The sequence below is a fragment of the Rhizophagus irregularis genome, chromosome 16 (genome assembly GCF_026210795.1).
Source record: "Rhizophagus irregularis chromosome 16, complete sequence".
Taxonomy (NCBI): domain Eukaryota; kingdom Fungi; phylum Glomeromycota; class Glomeromycetes; order Glomerales; family Glomeraceae; genus Rhizophagus; species Rhizophagus irregularis.
In genome coordinates, this window is record NC_089444.1 from 3,858,624 (window position 1) to 3,884,066 (window position 25,443).

Here is a 25,443-nt window from a genome sequence, read left to right on the forward strand (position 1 = left end):
TAAAATGTATAAATAGGTGAAATATTTGACACGAAAAAAAATTTTATATATCGCATCAAACACAGAATCACATCATACATAGATCACGTGATCTTGAATATCCAATCTTGCAAAACTTAGTGTACCATTGCGGAGTATTACATATCAAAAACATTAGATTAAAAGCAAGAAGTAGATAGAGAGCACCACAATTCATTAATGAAGGAATTATTAAAGTTAAAAGAGTTGAAGGAGCAGTTGATTATGTTGAATGGACAACATCAAGTGGTAAAACAAAACCAGCAAATAGAATTGGCGATATTATTTAATTAACAGAAAAAGGTGAAGAATTTGTTAAACAAATTCAAAAAAGATAAATTATATTGGAGTTGGGTAATGTATTGTGTTGGTGATAGCAATAGTTGTCAACATTTATGATGAGGAATTAGTAAATGTAATCCTGATTGTCAAAATGCAAATTTACCTAATAATTTAAAAAAATAGTAATGATAGGTATCATTGTAGACTTATATATTTATATATATATATTGACGAAGTCTATCAAGCGAAAATGGCATCTTTGAGAAAACAAATTTGAGATATAGCAAGAGGCTGGTAGCAAATTCCTTTTTCAAAGATCTATTACGGCCTTTTTCAATGTAAGGATCAATGCCCATAATTTTTTCGTCCAATAACCTTCTATTATAACATACTTGAAGAAATTATAACATTTCAGTTTGTTGGAAAAAATTGCGTCTCGTGCGGAGCTTTAATTATAGGATTTTCTTTAAAGACTTCTATTGTGAGATCCTCCCATAATACTGCTGTATATGAAAAACTTTACATCTTCTAAAGAATAAATGTATTGTTTTCATTCAGAAGTCATTATAACAAATGTATAAATTGAATGTCTTAACGGTAATTAGCATTATGTACTGTATTTAGTTATTATCGCTTTAAATAGGGCAATTAGGAAACATGTAGTGTATAGAGACCCTTGCGTGTAGTGTATGGTGATCTTTAGCTATGTACTGTGCACTGAGTGTACTGTACGTACATACATGGCAAATAAATGATACTAATTAAATCAAAACATACGTAGAAAATAGGGGAGTTTAGTTTAGTCACGGGAGGGTAGAGTTTAGTTTACAGTACATTGTAATAGCCCGTGGCGTTGTATTACAATATTAATAAAGTTTATATTCAAAAAAAAAAGTCCGAAGTATAACATGCGGTTATCCATACCAAGTATAGTTATCATACTTAGTATACTTATCAATGTGACACTATACTATACAACATTGGAGGTATATATCATACTCAATGTCGTTTAACCGATTAAAATTTTAAAATCAGACTCAGAAAACTCGCAAGCTTCGCGACTTTTAAATGTTAAATATGAACGCGTTTATATCTCATTCATGGATACTTGTTCTAGGAATCAGAAAATTTTTATTTAACGATGCTTTTACTAATAAAGTTTCGTTATCTTCCTTTTTTTTGAACGGCTGTTTTTGAAGGCCTTGAAGTGTATGTGTAAGCGATCTTTTTGGTAATTATATAAACTCATAATTATTTTGAGAAAAGTTAACGTTGTCTTAAATTAAAGTTTTCGTTGAAAATTCTCAGATATGGTAACAAATTCAGCAAGAGGAGCTAGCTCTGTTTATACAGGCAAGTTTCGAAATTTTTTCGATCCTCTTTTTTAAAAAAAAATTTCCTGAATTTTTTTTTTATATTATTTGTAGGTTCTGACTCCCAATTATTGGATCTTGTACGAGTTTTTGAATAATCTTGAAAACAACATTAAAAAAATTTTTTTTAACTATTTTTTTCAGGTAAATTTTGAAACAAAAATTTCAAAATTTTAAGAAAAACAGTTTTAACATTATTCTTCTTTGTAGAAACATAATATTTTTGATATATGATAAAGATGTGTTTAATGATATTAAGATAAATTCATGCGAATTTTTCTTAGCGTTACAAGGAAATTCACATGTGAGTAATTGCTGCCATAAGGTAATAAGCTTTGGAAAAATTTTTTTTTTTATAGAAATTTCGGCTTCAACTCAGATACGATAGGATAGGATAACATCAGAAAAGCCAAAGTAAGTTTCATTATGAAACTTCAATCCTTTTTATTTTTTATAAGAGAAGAAACCTTTTGTTTACGTTCTTCTATTTTCTTTTTTGCAGGATTCGTGGAAAACTGTATTTCGTATGTATCAATGAAATGATTTTTTTTAATTGTTTTTTTTTAAAAGTCTTACTAACCATTTGTCTCTTTCTTTTAGACTTAGCGTTAGTAGGTCTTTGGAGTTTGGATGCGTAGAACTTTGGATTTTTTTAGACGTATTGGTTTTCAAATCTTAAATCTTGGTAAATATATTTTTTCTTTAATTTGTTTGTAGTAACAAACAACTACTCACACACACTTCGTTATTTTTTTCTTAGACAGCAGCTTCTATATTCTTTACACAGGATTTGGAGAGTTCTTTTTTTGTTTCTTTAATAGTATTGATAATTAAATCCAAAAGATGAAGAATGGCGAAAGAGAAATGAACGCATGCAAAGTAACTGCACGAAGAAATGAGGATAGAAGAGGATTAAATAAATCTTCTGGTAAACAAAACCGATAGTAAGATTGGAAGCATATTTATTTCGTTGAGAAATAGGAGAAGCAAGGAGAATTACACCTATTTGAAGGAGAGTGAGTTTATTACTAAGAATAAGATTAATATCCACAATTCTTTGTCTGTTGAGACAAAAGTTCGGAGAACGTTAGATTAATCAGGTGAGGGATAATCATTGAAGTCAACGTATATAACTTATAATATATTTTACAACAATTTGTTACGATTCATATTAAATATACAATGTCAATAAATTAATATTACAATTAATGTTATTCTGGCTATTGTACGAAGCCCTACAAGCCCAATAACGAGTATCTTATGATGGTTTGTATACAATGTATTGTAGTATTATTGTAATATTAATTTCACGATGTATTTAGAAAATTTTAGGTTGTTACTTGTTAGCAAAGACTTGTTGCAATCACCTTTACCATACCAAAATTGAAGCACTTTCTCAATATACTGTAAGACGACATAATAGAAAAAACAAACGAAATCTAGTAAGTATATTTTCTTTATATTTTTTTAGTGTGGCAAGTCCCTTTTCTTTAGGTTGCCTTTGTGAGATCACTCTTTTTGATGCAGTGAAAGGGTGACATTATATATATATATACAGAGTGATTCCAGTTTGATCCATGTTGCTTTTGCAAAAGTGGTTCTTATGTAGCTCCACAAAGGATATACAACCTAGAGAAGTTTCTTTGAATAAGGTAAACTAATTCTGGAGGAAGAATTGGCTATACACTTTATTATAAAGAAACTTACACTTGATATGCTAAAGAATATCCTTTCTTACTTAATGAACACTTTCATTAACAAGATTTTCTATTTATTAAAGGATGATAACAAAGAAAACTTACCTTTTCCCCTGTAAAAAATTAAATAATTGTTCATTAAATGTTCAAAAGATGGTAATTATTTGTTGTTCATTAATTTTAATCTTATTTTTGGTTCACAGAGTATACAAAGTCTAAGTACAAATTATAGGGACAAGTTAAAAAAAATGTCAAAAATAATTCTAACACTAACGACCAAATCGCTACCATTTGCACAAGTGGAGACGATGACATCTTGGCCTTTGAAAACAATAGTAGACGGAGGTATTCCGGGAACACTGCCGTGACCCATCAGAAGCCGAGAAAAGGAGAAAAAAAAATGATAACAAAAAGTAAACTATCTCTATTAGATTCCTAAGTTCCACTATGTAAAGAATTACTAGATGTCCATCTAATGTAGGCTGTATTATCAAAAAAGCTGTCACGGCGCGTATAAGGTTGCAATGGGTAATTTAGCGTCGAACGTCGCATTCTTTGATTGTGTGAAATCGAAGCTGTAGGTTGAAGTGCGTCCTGTTGATTACGATCGCGTTTATTACGGTGATTTTTGAAGTAAAATTTCTTTTTCTTTTTGGTCACGTTAATAGTAGCTTCCCATTTTTGGACGAAACTCTCTAATGTTTCTAGTTATATTTACACAAGCAAGTTTCATATATTTAGCGATTGATCTAATCAGAGTATGACCCACGTGACGATTGACAATACACAAACGCGACTTATATAACATGCCGGACAAAAATCGGATTTATTATTCATTTGTTCACATAAACGAAATATGTTTTTTTAAAAAAAGGTGAGCTTACACAAATTTTTTTATCTCTTTGTAATTCATATTAGAAATTTTAGAGCTGCAACGGGTCACATTACTGCTGTACAATATAATAGATTTTCAATTATATTATTAGTAGGCAAACACATACGTCATTTCCCAGTTAAAACTTTCAATGAACCCAATTTTGTATAACTATATATAAATTTCAATAACGTCATTCTTAAAATGGCTTCATTATTTCATTCCAACCGTTCGAAAGACCATATTAGATGATGCTGATGATTATAATGTTATTATTCAAGTAGGCGAGAATAACAATACAAAAGAATTTCGTGCACATTCAGTAATTTTACGTGCTCGTTCTCCTTATTTCAAAGGTGCTCTTTCATCTTGTTTTACAAATAGAATTTATTACCCGGGAATTATTGTCTTTTTACTTTATAATTTTGCCGATCATGTAACAAATTTTTATATAAAGTTTTTTTACAAGGCTATTTCTGATACAAAACTAACGACACAAAAAAGGGGTTGTTTCAATATTGAAATTTACATGTTTATATAAAATTAAACAATAGACATTTAAATTTTGAAAAGGGTTTTGGATTTCTTTAATCCTGAAACAAGCGTCTCAAACACTTTTGTCTCAATGTTTGTTTTTCATGGCGCAGCGCCGTTCACTACCAAAAATAGACTGCTTTTTTTTCATGCCCTTTACTTTAACCGGTAAACAAAATGATCTACTCATCATATACTAATTATACTATCATACCTAACTATATTTGGGAACAATTAAACAATTAAACTAGTTGTTATGAAATGTCAAATTCAAATAAATTCATATGAAACTTTTAATTGTTAATAGTATTAGTACATAATAAAGACAAATTTAAGAAACAAAATTTGAAAATTATTTAAAGGGTCGTCATTTTCCAAGGAAATTCTTGATAGAAAGAAAAAATATTTTATTGTTAATTTTTAAAATTTAAATATCTTTTAAGTCACAATAACAATATTATATTATTACTTACAAATAACAAATATCACTGATTAACACTTATAATTATATATAACTAAAGCATTTGTTCGAAAATTTACCATTATGTTTAAAAGGTCTGGTACTAATAATAACGATAATGATTATGCTGGAACAAGTGGTAGTGGTAATAATTTCAATGTTAGCGAAGTTATTGATGATACAGATCATAAATCTGACCGTGAGGTAGAAAAATATATGCCACCACATCGTAGAGAAAGTCGAAAGAATTATTCACCACCAAGACAAAGAAATTACTCGCCGCCAAGACAAAGAAATTACTCGTCACCAAGACAAAGGAATTATTCGCAACCAAGACAGAGGGATTACTCGTCACCAAGACAAAGGAATTATTTGCAACCTACACAAAGAAATTATTCTCCACCACCTAGACAAGGAAATTACTTGTCACCAAGACAAAGGGATTATTCGCCACCAAGACAAAGAAATTATTTGCAACCTACACAAAGAAATTATCCTCCACAATCACCTAGACAAGGGAATATTTTCAGCTTTTCCGAACTAACACATAAAGGTAGTGACAAAATAATTTTTATTACTAACGGAGAAGAGATTAAAAATAGCGCTTGGAAAAGAGTGTTGAGGAAAAAGAATCCATTGAATCAAAATGATGTTAGAATTTTCGTTAGTTCAGCCTTATCAGCAACGGATTCTCAAGTAGATTATGGAGCAGAAGAATTAGTAACAGAATTGGGCAATCCTGATGGTCTTAAGAAATTAAGGGAAATCATAAATTTTCGCTCTATGTCATGTGATGCAGGACTTGATAAACGGGTATTATCTTTCCAATATGTCGTGTTACCTTTACTAGGAGTATTAACTAGAACTACTATTACTGAATGTACTTTGGAAAATTACGTTCATGCCATCTTTATGGTTGTTTATACAAACCTTGTAAGTATTACATTAATACTATAATTTATGTCAACATTTGAATTTTAATATCATAAAAAATTAAATAAATTAATAAATAAATAGGACTCTTTTCTTTATGATGGTGTGATGAAAATGTTGGAGACGTTAGTGCAACGTAATTCGCTTGTAGATAATTGCATTAGCGTGGAAGATTTATTATCTGAAGAACCATATTCATTTATTCCAACTTCGTAAGTAACCAAACACATATTATGTACAAAACCTGGTGGGGTACATTTAACTAATATTCCTTTAATTTATTAGTTTAGGAATATTTTTCCTAGTAATTGTGCGACTTCTTACAGAATTATTATATCGTGTCAAGGAAGCAACTATCAATGAGACAATGTGTAACATTGCTCGCGATTTACAGCGGCTAAAAGTTGACTACCAGCAATCAATTGAGCAACAACCATCACCTACCTCAACAGATCCATTAATTAATAATTTGGAAACTAGAAAATTATTTTTCGAGATATTAGAAAAAGAAATGAATATCATGAATAAAATGTTACCAATCATTGAAAAAACCTCTAAACGATTGAACTCAAAATTACAATTACGCGAAAAAGCTATAGCTAATGTGTTTTATGATCCACCTGGTGAACTATCAAATAATGGTAGAAGACACGATAATGACTTTGAAAGAATTTCAGAAATATCAATCATTCCTACAAAAGAAGAAGTGATGTGTGATCGTCAACCTTTTTTACCTTCTTCACTCCCTAACGCACCTCACTTTTTACCTGATGGAATGGAAAGATTATTTGATACACAATTTCGACTTTTAAGAGAAGATATGTTAAATGTGATCCGTAGTGGAATATCAAACTTTATAACTGCATTAATAAATGATTGGTCATCTTCTAATAAAAATAGAGAATTAAAAAACATACAAGAAAAAGGAGGTAGATTTAGATATGATAATACTAGTGATTTACAAGTATATACAGGAATACAATTTGTTGATATTGTTTGTAATAGAAGAAAAGGATTTTCTTGTACTCTAAGATTTACTCCTCTAAATGTTCGTAGTGCAAGAAATTTAGAAGGTAGAATAGAATATTGGAGAAAATGTAAAAAGTTACAAGTTGGTAGTCTAGTTACTCTTTTATTGCCAAACAGAGATATTATACAAGCACAATCAAATAACTTTGTTAATGGTAATGTAAATAATTCTGATTTATACTCACTTTATTTTGGTGTTGTTGTAACGAGAAAAGAAGAAGATTTAGCTGATTATGATCATGCTACGATTGGTATTAACTTTATTGATTCATCAATTTATCCTATTGCCTTGGACGAAATTTTAAATCGTGATAAAATAACTAAAAAGTCTTTAGAAAAAAGGTTTATGTTGGAATCAACTGGAGTTTATTTAGAAACTTACATTCATACTCTTAAAACTCTTCAAAGTGCAAATCCTTCTCTTCTCCCTTTCGAAAAATATTTGGCTCCTGATCTTGATGATTTGAATAGAGAGAGTGAAATTGAGGTTGATAATCCTTTTTATACTAGAGCACCAGAATTTCAATTTGACCTGTCAGTGTTATGTAAAAACAAAGAACAAAGTTTAAAATTAAATGTTGCTGATGCATCTACTCATGATGAAGTAGCGATAAATGTTGCTAATTATAGTAAATTAGATGAAACTCAAGGTATATAGCGTAATTTTTGTTCTTAAAGGTAATCAAATAACCTTTCAAAAATAATTATTAACTCTGTTTTGAACTTTCAATTGTAGCCAAAGCATTAATATTTGCTTTAACACGTGAAATTGCATTAATTGAAGGTAAAGTATATTTTTTTTTTAACGACCAAAATTTTTCTTTTAATAAAATTAATAATTAACAGGTCCGCCTGGCACCGGTAAAACTGTGGTTGGTGTTGAAATAATGAAGGTGTTATTAGCCAAAGAAAATCGTAGAACACAAATTGGTCCTATTCTCACAATTTGTTTTACTAATCATGCTCTTGATCAATTTTTGGAGGTAATTATAAACTTTTAATTTTATATTCGTTTAATTGAATATTTAATTTTCTATTATATTCATATTCTCTTCTTTTTTTTTAGCATTTACTTGATGAAAATATTAAAAATATAGTAAGATTAGGTGCTCGAACAAAATCTGAAAGGATTAAAGATTTTAATTTAGAAGTTCTTAGTAAAAACCATGCTCATAATAATAAAATGTCCTATTTAATAGCAAAATTACATAGTGAATTAGAATCTATTGAAGATGCTGTTAATGATATGACAATTAGAAGATGGATGAAATGGGATGATATACGAGAATATCTGATGATTGAAGAAAACAGTTTTTATAAAAAATTTACTCGCGTGACTAGCAGTGATTTACCTAGTTGGGTTTTAGGAACTAACGTGCAAGAATTATGTGATGATGAAATTTTATGTGATAGCGAGGAAAAATCTTGGAGTAATCATCAGGATAGAAGGAAGAAAAATTTATCAATATTTGAGAAATGGACAAAATGTGAAGATATTAATACAATAAATAAGCGAAAGGAAGTTTTATTAAATATACAAAATAATAAGAAAGATAATAAGGACGATAAAAAAGTTGTAAGTAAAAATACATTTGAATTTTTAAAATACTATGAAGAGAGCGATGACGAATTACAAATTGATTATACAACGCAATGGATTGAAGATTATAATGAACCAAAATCAGATCGTCCTTTATCAGTGTTGTTAAATGATTATTCAATCTGGCAGATGTCAATATCAGAAAGACACAGACTTCACGATTATTGGCGTGTAAAGGTCCATAACGAGTTTGTAGAAAAATCATCAAAATTACAAAAAAGACATGAGAAAAAACGTAAAGAATTAAATAATATTTATGATATAGAAAGTCGTCAAATACTATTAGAAAGTGATGTTATTGGTGTGACTACAAATGGGGCAGCAAAATATCAAGATTTAATTAGATCAATTGATCCTAAAATAATTATTTGTGAGGAAGCTGGAGAAGTTTTAGAAGCTCATATTCTTAGTGCATTAACTCCGTCAACTCAACATTTGATATTAATTGGGGATCATAATCAACTCCGACCTCATATTTCAACTTTTTCTCTTGGTATGGATTCAAAGACAGGAAGAAATTATCAATTAGATAAATCATTATTTGAAAGATTAGTTAACGGCGATAGGGCCAGTAAGGTTGAGAAATCTCAACTTTTAACTCAGAGACGTATGAGAAAGGGGGAGATCTCTGATCTTATTAGATATACACTTTATCCCAATTTAATTGATGGTGAAAATACGGCAAAATATCCGAATGTATGTGGGGCCCAACATAACGTGTATTTTATCGACCATAGGCATCCGGAAGATAATTCTGATAGTGATTTGGCAATACAATCTCATGTGAATACATATGAAGTAAAAATGGTAGTAGAGATGGTAAAATACTTTGTTAGGAATGGATATACTAAACCAGAAGATATAGCTGTACTTACTCCTTATCTAGGACAAATGATGAAAATTAAAGAGGCTTTGGCTAAATCATTCGTTGTTGTTATTGATGAAAGAGATGCACAAAATATTATTGAAATGGAAGAAGAACAAAAAGAAAATGAGAGTAATAAGAAAGGAAAAGATAGTATCGTTAAAAATACAAATGTTGCTACAACAAAATCATTAAATCATCAAGTAACTTTAAGAACAGTTGATAATTTTCAAGGTGAAGAAGCGAATATAGTTATTGTCTCGTTGGTTCGCAATGTTTCTAAATCTGGTGATTATGATTCTATCGGATTCCTCAAAAGTTCAAATAGAAGTAATGTGTTGTTATCACGTGCCCGTGAAGGAATGTATCTCATTGGTAATTCTGAAATGATGGCGACGAAATCTGAAGATGTATGGGCTCCTGTAATTAATATGTTAAAAACACGAAACCCTCCACAAATTGGTTTTGGTATGCCAATTGTATGTAATCAACATCCTGATTACAAGAATATTATTACTGAGTCGGAACAATTTGAACGATTTAGTCCAGATGGAGGATGCTATAAAAAATGTCAATTTATGCTTAATTGTGGGCACGCGTGTACTTATAAATGTCATTCCGACGATCCTAAACATATTGGAATCAAATGCTTTCAACCTTGTCGAAAATTACAACCAGATTGTAGTCATCCATGTCCAAAACAATGCTTTGAAACTTGCGGAAGGTGTAATCATCTTATTGGTAAAGTTAAATTGCCTTGTAATCATGAGATACAAAATGGTAGATGTTGGCAAAATCAAGATAAAGAAACACTCTATTGTAAAGAATTGGTTACAAAAAAACTACTAAACTGCGAACACTATAAAGAAATTCGAGTACGTAATTTTTTATATACTGTATATTTGATATTAATAATGTTTTTAATCTGATATATTTATTGTTTATTTTCCTGTTTTAGTGTTCCAAGTCCGTTAAGAATGTTGAGTGTAGGGAAAAATGCAAAGAACTATTGAAGTGCGGACACGAGTGTTTAAATGAGTGTTCTGAATGTCAAAAATATTCCATATTACCTGAAAATTCTAAAAATGAAAACAAAGTCGAAAATATAAAAGAATTTAAACGAAACCAGCATGGAAAATGTAAGCATATATGTGAAAGATTATTATTTTGTGGACATATATGTAAACAATATTGTCATGAAGGAAATGATTGTCCACCATGTGAGAATAAATGTACTGTATCATGTGAACATGCAGCATGCAATAAAAATTGCGCTGAACCTTGTGTTGTATGTGCAGAGAAATGCTTATGGAAATGCAAGCATCAAGGAAAATGTGAGTTAAGCTGTGGTGCACCTTGTTATAGACTACCTTGTAATAAAAGATGTGACAAGAAATTTGAATGTGGACACAGATGTGCTGGAATTTGTGGTGAAACTTGTCCTTCAAACGATTTTTGTGTCAACTGTGCTTCTGAGAAGGTTAAGGATCAGGGTACGTTAAATTTTTTATTAATTTATTTATATGATTTTTTTCTAACCTTTAATTACTATTTATTTTTTAAAAAATAGTACCAGATGTGATAATGGGTACTAAGTTTAGTGAGATAGACTGGAATGAAGAAAGAATGGTTGTTCTATCTTGTGGTCATGTTTATACCATGGAAACAATGGACATGCTTGTGAAAATGGAAGAATATTATGAAGGTTCAATTGAAAGAGGATGGACATCAATTAAAGCACTTCCAACCTCATCAAAGGATATAATAAAATGTCCTGCATGTAGAGCGCCAGTTAAAAATATCAGGAGGTATGGGAGAATAATTAACAAGTACACTTTGGATGTACAAAACAAAAAATTCCTAAATAAATATAGTCATGAACTAAATGAAATCACTAAGCAAGTTATTATTCACGAAGAAGAAATGAGAAATGGGAGAACTCAATTAATAAATGAATTGTATTACTCAAGGTTAAAGGAAGTAGTAATGTTTGAAAATCATAATACAAAATCATCTGAAGTGAGTGAAGTCACACCTTATGATTATTTTGGAAATATTGAAAAGTATCATGGGTTTAGTAAAGCTATCAACGGAGTTTGGGTTAATCATGTTGAAAATTTATTAAGCTGCTATCAGAAATTAACTTCAATTATTCGTAACACAAAAATGCCACCATATAAAAAAGCTTTTGAAGCCGCCGTTTCGAGTTTGTAAGTATAAAACGAGTTATTTCCTGAGATGATTGTTTTAACATTTATTTATTTAAAGTAATTTTATTTTAGATACCAAGCTAAATCAAGTGGGTTATCAAGTTTTGCTTCCACTTCTTTAGGTTCTTCAATTTCCGAATCACAATTAACTTTCCAAGAAACATTTTCGCAAATGGGAATCTCAATACCACGAATAGATCAGAAAATTTATTTAGACGTATTTTTTGAAATTATCAATATACAAAAAATTCTATATCACGAAGTTTTATTCATAATTGAAAATGCAAAATATGCAAAATCACATTTATTTGCAATTTCGAAAAATAAAGAATGCAAAAAACTTTGGAAAATATTTGCCGAAAATTTGCAATATTCTACTCAAGAACATCTATATACGATAAAACAGACAGCAGAATCATCTCATCATACCAGGCATTGTCTTTTAGCTAATGTAGAATTACTAGAATTATATACTAATATGCTTAAACTTCAGTTAAAATGTCCACCTAATGGAATTGTTGATAAAAAACTTCAAACAGATACTATAGAAAAATGCGAAGATACAAAGAGAGACGTTGTAAACATGATTGAATACTGTATAGGTAATGAGATTGAAAAAGAATTTAAAGATTATATCCTCAACAAGAGGTTAAGTGATTTACAGAAAAAGTGTGATGAAATTAAAACTTACGCTGAAGATTTAAACAAAACTATAACCTTTGAAGAAGAATTAGAAATTCATCGGGTCATGCAGACTGAATTTAATAACTCAGGTACGTTTAATCATTATACCAAAAGTTTCCTTTTAAAATAAATTTTTAATTCTTATTTTTATTGTTTAATTAGGTCATTGGTATGAATGCCCCAACGGCCATCCAGTAAGTAATTTTATTGCACTTTTTTTTAAAAAAATATATATACATATATACAGTATTAACAATTTTTTTTAGTATACGATCGGAGATTGTGGAAGAGCATGGGTCAAGAGTGTATGTCCAGATTGTAATGCTGAAATTGGTGGGGAGAGTCATCAGTTAACTGCTGGGAATAGAGAAAGACAGAATTTGGCAGCACCATAGTAAAAATATATAGTTATCATTGTCAATTTATTTGTTTATTATTTATAACATAATGTTCTTGTCTTTTTATTAAAACTCTTAAAATTCTGTTATCAGTATTAAATAGGTAACATACCAAGTACTTCTAAGATAATATCAATAGTCATTTTTTTACACACTAATAACATAGACTATTTGTAGCACATATATAGTATAAGTAAAATTATCGAAATTATCTCACTTTTTTAGATTTTTTTAACGCATAGTTACACACAATACAAATACTTCATTTACATTTATGTGTATCCATACCCTTATTTTCTATTAGAGCTTAATACACAAGTGAACTTCGAGATATGTAAGGACTTTAAAAAGTTATATTATACCATTTTATTTATTTTTTTTTTTTGCCGCGAACGCGACTTAAGGTGTATTGCTGCAATTTTATTGATTTAAGAGAAGCGAACTTAAACAAACTAATATACAACTAACATTCTGTACCTTTAGTTCGGCTCCTGGAACAACTGTAGCTTTCACCTTTATGCTTACAGCTCCAAATTAAATAAGGGATAATGGCTATGTCTGCTAAAATTTAGAGTCGTGGTACACTAAGTACATTTTTTGTAAAATAAAAGTTTAACTATCTACAACAAGGCAGAAATGCCACATATACAAAGACTAGTCTAAAAATCTGACGAAAAGTCCAAAAGAACCCGAAAAGAAAATATTAGCATCCAACTATTTATTTTCCAAGGTATGGCCCTGTGTCTGGGACGTGTGAAGCTCTATCCAAAGGAAATGAATTCCTATCTTCGTCCCCGTCAGCGTTCTCTTCTTCTTGCATGATCACGTTATACCATTTTATTTGCATTATGAGCAAAAATCGATATGCACAGATCGCTGTTGGTATCAGGTGATCACCATTTTTGTTTTTTGATTGGCCGCTATGCTAAATTAGGTTTCAAGTGATAGATGCCGTGATGCGCGTCAGGACGTCAGGTGTTGATTGACGATTGACACCTGACGTCCTGACGCACTTCACTTATCGATTGACACGATTGATTAGTTATCATCTAACACATACAGTATCGGTACTTAATAAAATATTTAACTTTTATTGGTAAGAAGATATTGGAGAATACATGTTGAAATGAATCAACATGAGCAGCTTTAAAATCAATTAAAGGAAGATGGAGTAAGATTTAGTTGAAAAATTCGTTAATAATTTAATATTTGTGCTGCTCGCAAACCTTCATTCCGCCTTCTTGCCGCAAAGCTAATTATTGCGAAACGCGTTCAAGCATGTAATTAAAAAGTTAATTATTATTCATTTAACTTGAGAATACAAGAATATTTGTATATTTGTATCTGAAAAGGATATGAATATCAATATTTCGATGTAATTTGAAAATCCAAAAAAATAATTTTTAGTTAGATTATAAAAAAAAATTTATTTTTCGGTTTGAACTAAAAAAAAATAAAACAATTAAAAAATTGTCTATTGAGAAAGAAGCGAAATAGATATATTTGTCAGTAATTTGATTAACTGTGGTCGTTAAATGATTGTTGGTAAAATGCAACAAAAAAGCTCGGAGCGTCCTTAACCTGCATTAATTTTTAATTTTTATTTTTTATTTTTTATTTTTTATTTTTTTTTAGATATTTCGTAATTTAGTTTATTATAACTTATCTAGGTGGTGGTATGTCCTTTTTTGCTTGTGTGGTGCTAGGTCATTTTAGTTTTTTGGCAGGCTCTCCCCTTAGGAAGTTCAACTCTTTCTTTGTGATTGTAGCTTGTGGCGAATTCTACTTTATTATAATTTTATGGTTTGATAGTAGCAAGGTATTCTAGTTTTCATTTAAGATATGTACATTTTAATTTGTATAGATGATTCTTCAATGACTCTTTCCCTTACTTAAAAGAATTCTAATAAAATAAAATTTATTAAAATATAAATCAAAATTATTTTTATTCACGCTTGATAAATAAAATAAAGACATAAATAAAATAAAGACATTAAACAATAACCTACCAAATCTTTCTCTAGATTTTTGTATTTACTAAAAACTTCAAAATTCAACAAGATTCATCAACCATAATCACTACCTATCGGGTCTTCCTCTATAAAATTTCATATTCATTATCATCTTCATTGGAAAAAGTCTTTTTCTAAAACTTCCATGTTTATTATATAATCTTTCTCCAAACTTTCATATTCATCAATATGTCAAATAAATCTAAATCTATAAAAAAGAAGACTTTTTTAAAGATTTATTCAAATATATATACAGTATATATATATATAAACATAGTACTTTATCAGTCTTGAAAGTTTTAAATGCTTAATAAAACCGTCTTTATTATGCTTTAACGAAAAAAAAAATGGACTAACTTTTGATAAAAAATGGCAAAAGTTATACTAAGGCCACACAAATTCAATTTTTCGGTTTACGCAACATTGAAATTTAAAATCGACCCGGAGACCTGGGGTTTATTGTTTATTAATAAAAAAAGTTTTATATGTAAAATCGTGACATCTGATTGGTTGACTTTTAAAGGAGAGAGTATTTATTTTCGCTCCAAAGTTTTCAGCCACGTGATAAACATACCGTCAATAAAATTACGTCATGATCACGTGATAAACTTTTTATATATAAACTTTTTTTAAAAAAGTGGCCCAGCCAGGTGAAGTGAACCGAAAAATCGAATTTGTATAGCCTAAAAATTCTTTAATAGGGCCGGAAAAACGATCAATAAGTTCCTATTTTACTTTTAAAGCGTTTCAAGCCGTTTCGTTTATAAATGCGGTATTATATTTACCCGCGTTTTTCAATTTTTGCCGAAATTTAGCCGACATTATCAATTTGGCCAGAATTAACGATAATTTCGGCCAAAATTACATTTTGAAGATCAATGATTTTAATTAAAAAAATAAAATTAATTAATTAATTTTGCCGATTATGAAAACTATACATGCATTATATACTTACTTACAAGATCGCATTCGCCTTGGTTACACTTGTAAAAACACAGATATATGTAACAATATAATTGTCTAAAGAATAAACGAACTTCTTACATCAAAAGAATAAAAATTTGAAACTTTATAAGTTTACTAAATTTGCGTAAACTAATTATGCAACTAATAATTAGATTAACTAGTCCAAATGAAACCTGTAACAGTTACTGAATTAGTCCACTTAAAAGAGTCCTAATTCTAAAAAAAAACACAACTTCCAAGACTGCACTATTAACTGAGCCTATATGCCTGATGACCGTCTTGATACACGATACGCTTTATACTTGGTTAATCACATCATTTGTAATAAACGCCTTTATTACCCTGTTCAACTCCAGTCGGTTGCATACTCAATATAAACCATTCTATTGGTGAAATGCGTTTGACCGAAAAAACCCAAAAATTTTATGGGTCAGATATTTCATGCGCTACATAAAAAATCAGACAAATCAAAATAAACAAAACCTGAACGAAAAATGTAACCGACCGGAATTGAACAAGGCTATTGCGTCTAAACAGACACCATTTCACAAACCAATTCCGCTTGTCAACATCCCAATAGACATCCTCGACTAACATACTCAAAACTCTCAAGTGGCAATTTACTCAGAATTAATGTCCCTTGTAAAGCGAAGTGATGTCCTCAAGCAAAATCGACTGTTATATTATCTTTCTATAAACTGTTTGTCTTGATGTAAGATCTTTGAGTGATAGACTGCTAGATTTACGATTGATTCGCTAATCACCACAGAAATGATTTTTGATACGCAACAATCACTTGAAATTTGGTTTGTTCTCTTTTATCTCGAAACCTTCCCTGCGCCATTCCAAACCAGTCAAGGAAAAAAAAATCTTTTTGAAAATAAAAGACAATGGTGAAGGGAATAAGACCGGAACTGAGAAGACCAGAAGGAGAGCTTCACTATGAATTTTAACTTAAAGCTATATTTCTTGCAATAGACCTTAGCCCACACCAGCTTTTTATAGGTATTTTGTTCGAAGAAAAACACCTTTTTTTTTGTAAAATCTTTATGCGAAACAACTCCAAAAACTTATAGATTTCCATAAAATTTATATCCCAGGTGTAGGAAAGAAAGATGAACAAGTTGGCCACTACAAAAACATAAACTCCTACAAAAATGGCACCTTCATAACTCTCAAGTCTCAACCGTCTTTTTTCCTTCGTAAAATTTTGTTAAAGGATCGATAGGAGAGAGTTCTTTTTAGTAGTGTTCCTAACGGAACGGGTCGACCCGGGTCATGTGACCCGACCCGACTTAAAAGCTCGGGTCGGGTTCAATAATTTTTATGACCCGGTGACCCGTATGACCCGACCCGGTTGACCCGAGTTATTAAACAAATACTAATTAATTATAATAAATGAATGATAACAAACCTCATAATATTACAAATCTATTAAATCTATTATAATTTCATTAAGGTTTTATTATAATGCCGAAAAAATGGTGGTCGCTATTTTTTTTCCTTTGAAAATTCGGGTTTAGACCCGGGATATCTGGTCGAACTATACTCGGGTCAGGTTTAGAGTCAAGACTTTTTCACTTTGGTCGGGTCGGGTATATCTTCAAAACCCGACCCGTTAGGAGCACTACTTTTTAGAGATGATCTGCATTTTAAATCTAAATGGCGAAAATACAAGAAATTTTATTGCATGATTTTTGCATGGGCAAAATTAAAACAAGTTTAGCCGATCACCCATAAAATCGAAAATTCTACAGAATCTTTCTGAAATAATGAAAATCCAAATATTTTGAAAAAAAAAGTTGTTTCTGTGTAATTGCGTATTTTTTTTTTTTTATACTTGGAATTTTGTTTATTTATTAGTTATTATAAATTAATAAATAATCTTTCATGATGCATCACGTGAAGTTCTCAAGATTTCTCTCTAGATATAATTTCATCATATTTTTGTATTCATTAAAAAGCTATTATAATTAAATATCGTTCAACAACTTAATCTATCGCATATTCATTCGTGTTTAATACTTGTTAAAGTTACGTAAACTTTCTTTTTTTTTAATACAAAAAAAAAAAAACTTTTAAACTAAGAAAAATCTAATAAAAAGGTATATTAGTGACAAGTAGGAGAGTTTGAGACTTTACAATTACAGCAAGTTTAAAGATTCTTATTCAATATAAAGTCAAAATAATCTAAATATTTCATACAATTGAATTTTTCTAGAATTTTCTGGTCACGGGAACATTGCCCAATAAAATCGCAAGGAAGCTTCTCTTGTCTGCACGTGATCTTCCAATAAAACCAGTTTTAGCTTTTTTTGCAAACGGTTTCCGTTTCCTAGTATTATTATATTAATAATTTATCGTTATTATAATAAATATTAAAATATATATATATATAATCTTATGAATTGTACGAAGTATAAAAAAAAAATTCATTATCAACACAATGGACACCAAGTAATTTAAAATAATAAAATAAATTATTTTATTTACGAAAACAATTTACAATGCGATTAGTCGATTACGTACGTTTCAAAAGCTTTTCCCTACGTGTGCGATATTACTAATTTAGTATAGTACAGTCAAAATTTGGAAGAACCTTTTTGTACTACCTAAGATCCCTATTATGTTCATTTAACAAAGAAGATGATCAAAGATATTTCTTTGTTGACCGCTTTTAGCGAAATCTTTCAAATAAATCTTGTATTACAATGTATAATAAAGATTATAAACATTATCGTTTTATAAATTTGTTATCTAACGAAATTTTTTTTTTATTTTGATTTAAAAGATAGAAAAAAATAATAATTATTTAATTAATCCAAATTTGGTTATATATCAATGTGGTATACGCTAACCTAATTTCATTGATTAATCAAAGGCTTGAAAAATCGTGAAACCAAATAAAAAAATTATGTCTAACTTTTTTTGGTTCGTAAGCCTTTGAACATTGTTCTTTAAGAATGATAAAATCATTACACCACATCAACAGAACTTACTTTGTATTACGTTCATCGATGTTTGTTTTATCGAACTCCTTAATTTTTTTGACATTTATCATTCTTTACTTTCCTCATCTGTTCTAGTGCCCAACATTCATTATAAATTAAATAATGGAAAAAAACAAACATCGATGAATGTAATATAAAGTGAGTATTTGTTATTTAAGATTCATTTAAAATCTCGATAAATCTTAAAAATTCTTACATCTTCAATGACACTTGTCATAATTATATCATATACTTGATTCATCTTCACTTTTCGTTTGAAGTTTCTCAGACAAACTATTCTTTTCAGCCAGAATTGGACGAGATACGATTGAAACATGCAATACACATCTAATCAAGACAAATCTAGTGAAGGTGAAGAAAAGATTTGTGAAATTTGTAAATTAAAATATTCATTCGAATCGTTTTGTGAACATTGTGTTCGAAAAGTTTTAGTAATGATTTTCCCAAGATATTTACCAAGAGATGTTGATGATTCAACAAAAAATGAATACAATAACATCGCTTATATGGCACCTGAAATTATTTTTGGAGGACAACGTACTCCCGAGTCTGACATCTATAGTTTTGGTATGCTTTTATTGGAAATCTCGTCTGGAAAAATACCGTACCATGGATATGTGCATAATAGTGATTTGAAGGTGAAAGTATTCAGTGGAATGAGACCAAAAATTTTGCTGGAAGATCATTTGGAATATCATGAACTAATAAATCAATGCTTGGATGCAATCCCGTCAAAAAGACCTATTTTAGCAACTGTATTTGAAAAATTAAAAATTGATGAAAAGGATGTTTATGTCAACTCACAATCATTACAATCAAGCAGCCATACTACTATAAGTGAAAATGGATTTAAAGGCTTACCGGAACCAAAAAATGCGACGCCAGGTAAAGAATTTATTATTATTTTTATTTCTTAATTGTGCAAATATTAAATATTATATTCTTTTATATTTTTAACAGAGGAACAAGAAGGTACCTATTCCTATTCTTACTTATTATCATTAAATGATAATTTAAAATGCTAATAATATTATTTTATATTTATATATTTAAAATTTAAAGAATTTCATAAGGAACTGTTTAAATTAAATGAAGGTAAGTTGTATATTTTTACATTAAATATTCTTGTTGTTTCTTATAAAACGAACTTTTTTATAATATTTAATTTTAATAGATAAAGTCGATCCAAATTTACATCCTGATGATCAAGATGAATTAGAAATTCCTGAACAAGGTAATTAATTACATTATCTTATTATTTTTTACCAATAAGATTATATTTTAAAAAACTAATATGATTTATAGTACATGCAGGTACAACAAAAAGTAAACCGAAAACATCATTTAAAAGTAAGATTGATTATTCATTTTTTGGTGTATTTTTTTAAATCATTTTCAAACCAAATTAAACATTTATACACACATATTTATATAGGCATCAAGAAATTATTAAAAAAAAAAATCTTTAAGCTTAATACTCTATGGCTATATATCACCAAAAAGTAACGTAATTATAATATTAAGTATTTAAGTATTTATCATTAATAGTAATTTAATTACGGTATCATAATCGTATTCAATTCCTGCACTGGGCTTTTTTTTGCGTACAATACTTTTTAACTTATTTACTGCGATCAATTTCATTAACCAAAGGCTTACTTGATCGGCTTCTTTGATCCAAATTCAATTATCTTTTTTTTCAAATTTAAATCTTTATTCTTTACCTTTTCATTAACACTAAATTGAAGTAAGGTGCGGTACAAGACAAAATTTTAAACTTTTTTCAAAAAAAAATTGTTATTATTAATCTAAGTTTTTTAGTAGTAGAAAAATTTCGTTTCATTTTTTTTTTTTTTTAAGTTTTACTTGCATTCAAACACATTTATATTTATCATTCTTATTGTAGTTCTACTTAAATTAAATTATATTAATCACGAAATCAATATAGAAACCTTTATAATTTAATTATTGTAACTTTTGCTTGATGTCTATCAGGAGCTTAGCCGCTGAGTAGACAGTATCTTATGAAATTATTATATTATATAGTCCACGTATATAGTATTGAATTTATGAAAGTTGGCGGAGAAAATTCTAATTTTTAATGAAACCAACACAAAGTCCGCATCAAGGTTGCCTAAAACTAAAAGTTCAATCGCAAAGAAAGATGGGAACAAGCGTATAAATATATCAAACGACCGAGAAGACTGAGAAAAGTTTCAACGTGTCGTCATAGAAACACAAAAAGAGAAGTAGAGAAGGCTGGTTTGGGACGAAAATGATGCAAAAACGGTGATACGTTATGTATCAGAAGTTTGTCCAAAACAAGGTCAAGTCGGAATTTTTAATTTTTACTTTTTTGTATGACGTAAACGTGACACCTGGAAAAATATTTGCCTTTTTTACTCATGAAGATTAAAATAGCTACATAATTCAATATAGTTTTTTCTTTTTAACTTACTATTAGATTAATTTTTTTTTCTTAGTTATAGTTTATTATTATTTAGCCGAGAAAGAAGAAAATAGATGATTAGTTAAACATCTACAGTATAGATTTTCATAGTAGACTTTTTTTTTTTTTGACAACTCGTAAACGCATTTCTTTATTATGTAAGTGCAATTAAGAACAAATTACAGATTAAACGAAAGAAATACATTGAAATTGATGGCGTCAAGGACCAAAAATCTCTCCATACCGGGCGCTTCGGCCTTGGTCCGATTTTCATAGTAGTCTTTGTTATATATATATAGTATTAATACAGTCTCGTATAAAGCGAGGCGTTATATTATTATGTATGTATTTTGTATGTATATATATCTGATATCATAAATTAATAAAGAGATGCGCGTTACCGACCAAAAAAAAAAATTACAAGCCGCTCTAAAAATCCGCGTAGGTCTGGTATATTTTATTTCACCCGACTAAATTTCAAAGGCTGAAAGGTTATTTGGCGGTTAGAAGGTAAACTTTTCATCCGAATTTCAGCAATCCAGTTAAATCTCGTTGATAACCTGTTATTCGGATAAACTATCTAAATATCCAGTATACATTCCGGATGATCCACCAAATGTGGTCAGATGATCCACAAAAACTGCAAATGAAATGTGATACAAATATTCTGTATAAAATTTTATAGAGCATCCTGATTTAGAATAAATAAAAAAAATATAAATATGGCTTTGAAATTATGATTAACAAATAAAAAAAAAATGACTATTACAAAAATAATTAGAATATTTTGCTTTTCAATATTAATAATAATTGAATCAATTATTTATTTTATACCTATAATCATCTTAAGTTTAATATCAAATTTCTTGATCACATTAATTTGGTATTTACCGTCAATATATCAATTATATTCATTTATTTTTATTAAAGGGAAACTTGATTTAAGAATAAGAATTTATTTATTTTTATTCTCACCTTTAATTATTTTATTATATATTCCACTTTGTATCATAATTTTTATTGGATATATTATTAATATTATATTAATACGTCAATTAATAACAATTTTTTTAAGACCGGAATATCCAATTTATTTATTCTCTTCAACTGCATCATTAATTCAATATTTTAATGATTCTATTGAATTAAAAGATATTTTAATATTTGAAATATTTATAAAAATTATAAAATTTATAAAAAATTTTTGGAATTTTAATTCTATTAAAATTTCAAAAAAAATTCAAAATTATAAATTAATTATTTTTGAAATTATATTTCATAAAATAATCAATATTTTTGATTTTATTATAATATTTTTATTACTTATTATAATAATAATATTTTGGATAATAATTTCATTAATAGTAATGATTATTTATTGTTGTTTCACTTTACCAATTCAAGCATTTCATGATCAAATTGAAGAATTTTTAATGAATTATGAAATTTTTTTATCAACAATTTTTTTAAAAATTTTAATATTTATAATATTTTTTCCAATATTTTATTTAATTGGTATTATTTATGCTTTTTTTATTATAATTATTTCTTATATTTTTTTATGGATTATTGAAACTATTATTGAAATTTTTACTACTGTAATTGAAATTTATGATGAAAATGGTTTTTATTTTGTTATTAATTATTTTAAAATAATCATTTTTAAAATAATTTTATATTTAGATAATAATTTAATTGGATTAGGATTGGAAATTTTGATTTATTCTTGGTTTGATATTTATATTTATGATTTTGATGATTATGTATTACAAAAAGCGAATGTTATTATGAAGATTTTTGAATTGAGTCGACTTTAAACATAATTGGAAATAAATGGTTTTGTTATATAAGATGTGACACAAACTATTTGATCCCCAAATTTGGTAACGTCCCGGTCGTCACGACGTCACGTGATTCATATTACGTGTGTGAATTGTTTTTTTATTTTTCCTTCACGATTTTATATGATGATTATATTAATCAAGAATTAAAATTACTTCAATTATTAAAGTTGAAATAAATAAAAATTAACAATGTTTTTTTTTAAAAAAAAAAATAATGAAATTACTTCTTTTCATCCATCTTTTTCATATGATTTTTACTAAGCAACAAATACAACTATGGTAATTGTTATTCACCAAATGTATTTCCAGATTTATCCCGTCACAGAAGATCTTATGCTTCAATTAATAATACAAAAGGAATTATTTATTTAAACAATAAACACTTATAAAGCTAAGACATTTTTTTTTTAGTTCCGGACTATCATTTCCTTATATAACCAACAAACCACGCCAAATCGAATGATCTGCGTGAGATCTTTGTTCCCTTTTCATACGGAAATTAAATTTTTTTTTTACAAATTTAGGAAAAAAGACAGGATATTTACTGGTAACGCTGAAAACCTAATAATAAATGTTGAAAGAGTAATAATTAGGAATTAATAATAAAATGTTGTAAAAATGAGAGGTCGTGTAAAATGGTTAAACTCGAGAACGAGTTCGCTACAAAGGGAGAAAATTCTATATATAAAGATTGTGATGATTAAATTGAAAGTAAAGTGAGGAAAAATTAAATAAAGTTTGGCTTAATCAAAAAAGGTAAAACGAGTGTAAAACGTGACGATAAACATGACGATTATTTAAAAAAAAGTAGATCCTCAGAATCCACGGATCCACGTAATTAACGCAGATTAGTGAGATTAGTGACGTATGATATACCAAAGAAATGGTCAACAAATATTTTGTGAAGACTACAATTAAACCAATAGATATCGTTCTAGAAAAATGCACCCATTTAAATTTCATTTAATCATGTCCATTGTAGATCGATTAATCTGAAGTCTTTTGATATTTCAAGTGTTTCGAGATTGACAGAACTTTGGACTAATTTTCAGATGAAAATTTCCCTGCAGAATAATATGAATATAATTAATATACCAATTATATAATGAAAGTTTGGAGCGACCTAACCATAAAAAATTGTCGAATAATAATTGAATTACATAAATTTACTGTATGTTTCAGCCATATAAGTGTAAAGAGTTATTGTCTAAACATGACATATACTAACTCTAAACGTGGGGTGAGCATTGTTGAACGTGATCACTTGATCGCAGAGAAACATTTATTTCTTATGCAAGAATGCAAAATGCGGTTGAAACTAACCTTCCTCTAATGAACAATGCAGAACTTGGGTTAAATATCTTCGTGTAGAAAATGAAAATACTTTCTACAGAAATCCTAATGAAATAGATAAGACGTTCATTTATATCAATACTACTTGCAAAACGTTTAAAGCGAAAATAGAATTTATGAAAACTATTTTTTTGAATCCTAGTGTGTTTGTGACTTTTTGATGTTTGGATACAAACTTTTATGTAATTTTAAATTTTCTTTTATTCTATTTTATTAATTGAGTTTTTACTGAATATAATTTAATAATTTAATATTATGTACGATTTTTAATTTGTAGATTTGATTTTTTATTTATTTAATCATGTAATGATGTAAACAATGTATATTATAAAAATTACATTGCTTAGTAAAATTAATAAATTTTTACTAATAATTTTTAATTTTAATTTATATTGTATATTTTATTAAAATATTTTTTAATGCGTCAAATATAAAAAAAAGGATAGATATATTTATTGTGTCAATTTCAAATCGTAAAAAAGCCTTCATTGTAATTAAAGCTCAACCGTACTTGTTGTACCTCTGTTCTGTCGTTATGTTAAAATAAAAATAAAAATAAAAAAATCTGTAAAGCTACAAATAATATAAAAATATGGATTGATGAAAATTATACCGAAAGAAGTTAAGCTTATATTAAATAATTACATTTCCCATACTTAATCAAATACGGTCAAGTCGGTCAACCGTATGACCGAAAAATTGCGTCACCTTTTTTTAATAATAAATACTCATCATATTAATCATTTCTTTTGCATAAATTTTTTGATTTTTTGATTTTTTGATTTTTTTATAATTTTATTTCGAAATACTGATATCATCATTATAAGCCACTGATCAAGATATTAGTAATG

The 25,443-nt window shown here is 28.3% G+C and overlaps 2 protein-coding genes across 2 annotated transcripts; both read left to right on the forward strand.

Moving 5' to 3' along the window:
* Window positions 1-5,322: 5,322 nt before the first annotated feature.
* Window positions 5,323-13,249, forward strand: OCT59_008525 (uncharacterized protein; the record flags this gene model as incomplete). Its single annotated transcript, XM_066142537.1, has 12 exons — window positions 5,323-6,171; window positions 6,256-6,383; window positions 6,457-7,850; window positions 7,937-7,984; window positions 8,047-8,183; window positions 8,267-10,540; window positions 10,624-11,158; window positions 11,236-11,473; window positions 11,540-11,875; window positions 11,948-12,648; window positions 12,722-12,753; window positions 12,826-13,249. The coding sequence occupies 12 exons, from the start codon at window positions 5,323-5,325 to the stop codon at window positions 12,952-12,954; spliced, it is 6,801 nt and encodes a 2,266-aa protein (XP_065999409.1). The 3' UTR covers window positions 12,955-13,249.
* A 6,011-nt stretch (window positions 13,250-19,260) lies between these two features.
* Window positions 19,261-20,452, forward strand: OCT59_008526 (uncharacterized protein; the record flags this gene model as incomplete). The annotated part of the gene is made up of 8 exons (XM_066142538.1): window positions 19,261-19,297; window positions 19,373-19,513; window positions 19,697-19,831; window positions 19,907-19,918; window positions 20,009-20,041; window positions 20,121-20,180; window positions 20,252-20,296; window positions 20,382-20,452. The coding sequence occupies 8 exons, from the start codon at window positions 19,261-19,263 to the stop codon at window positions 20,450-20,452; spliced, it is 534 nt and encodes a 177-aa protein (XP_065999410.1).
* Between the last annotated feature and the right edge of the window lie 4,991 nt (window positions 20,453-25,443).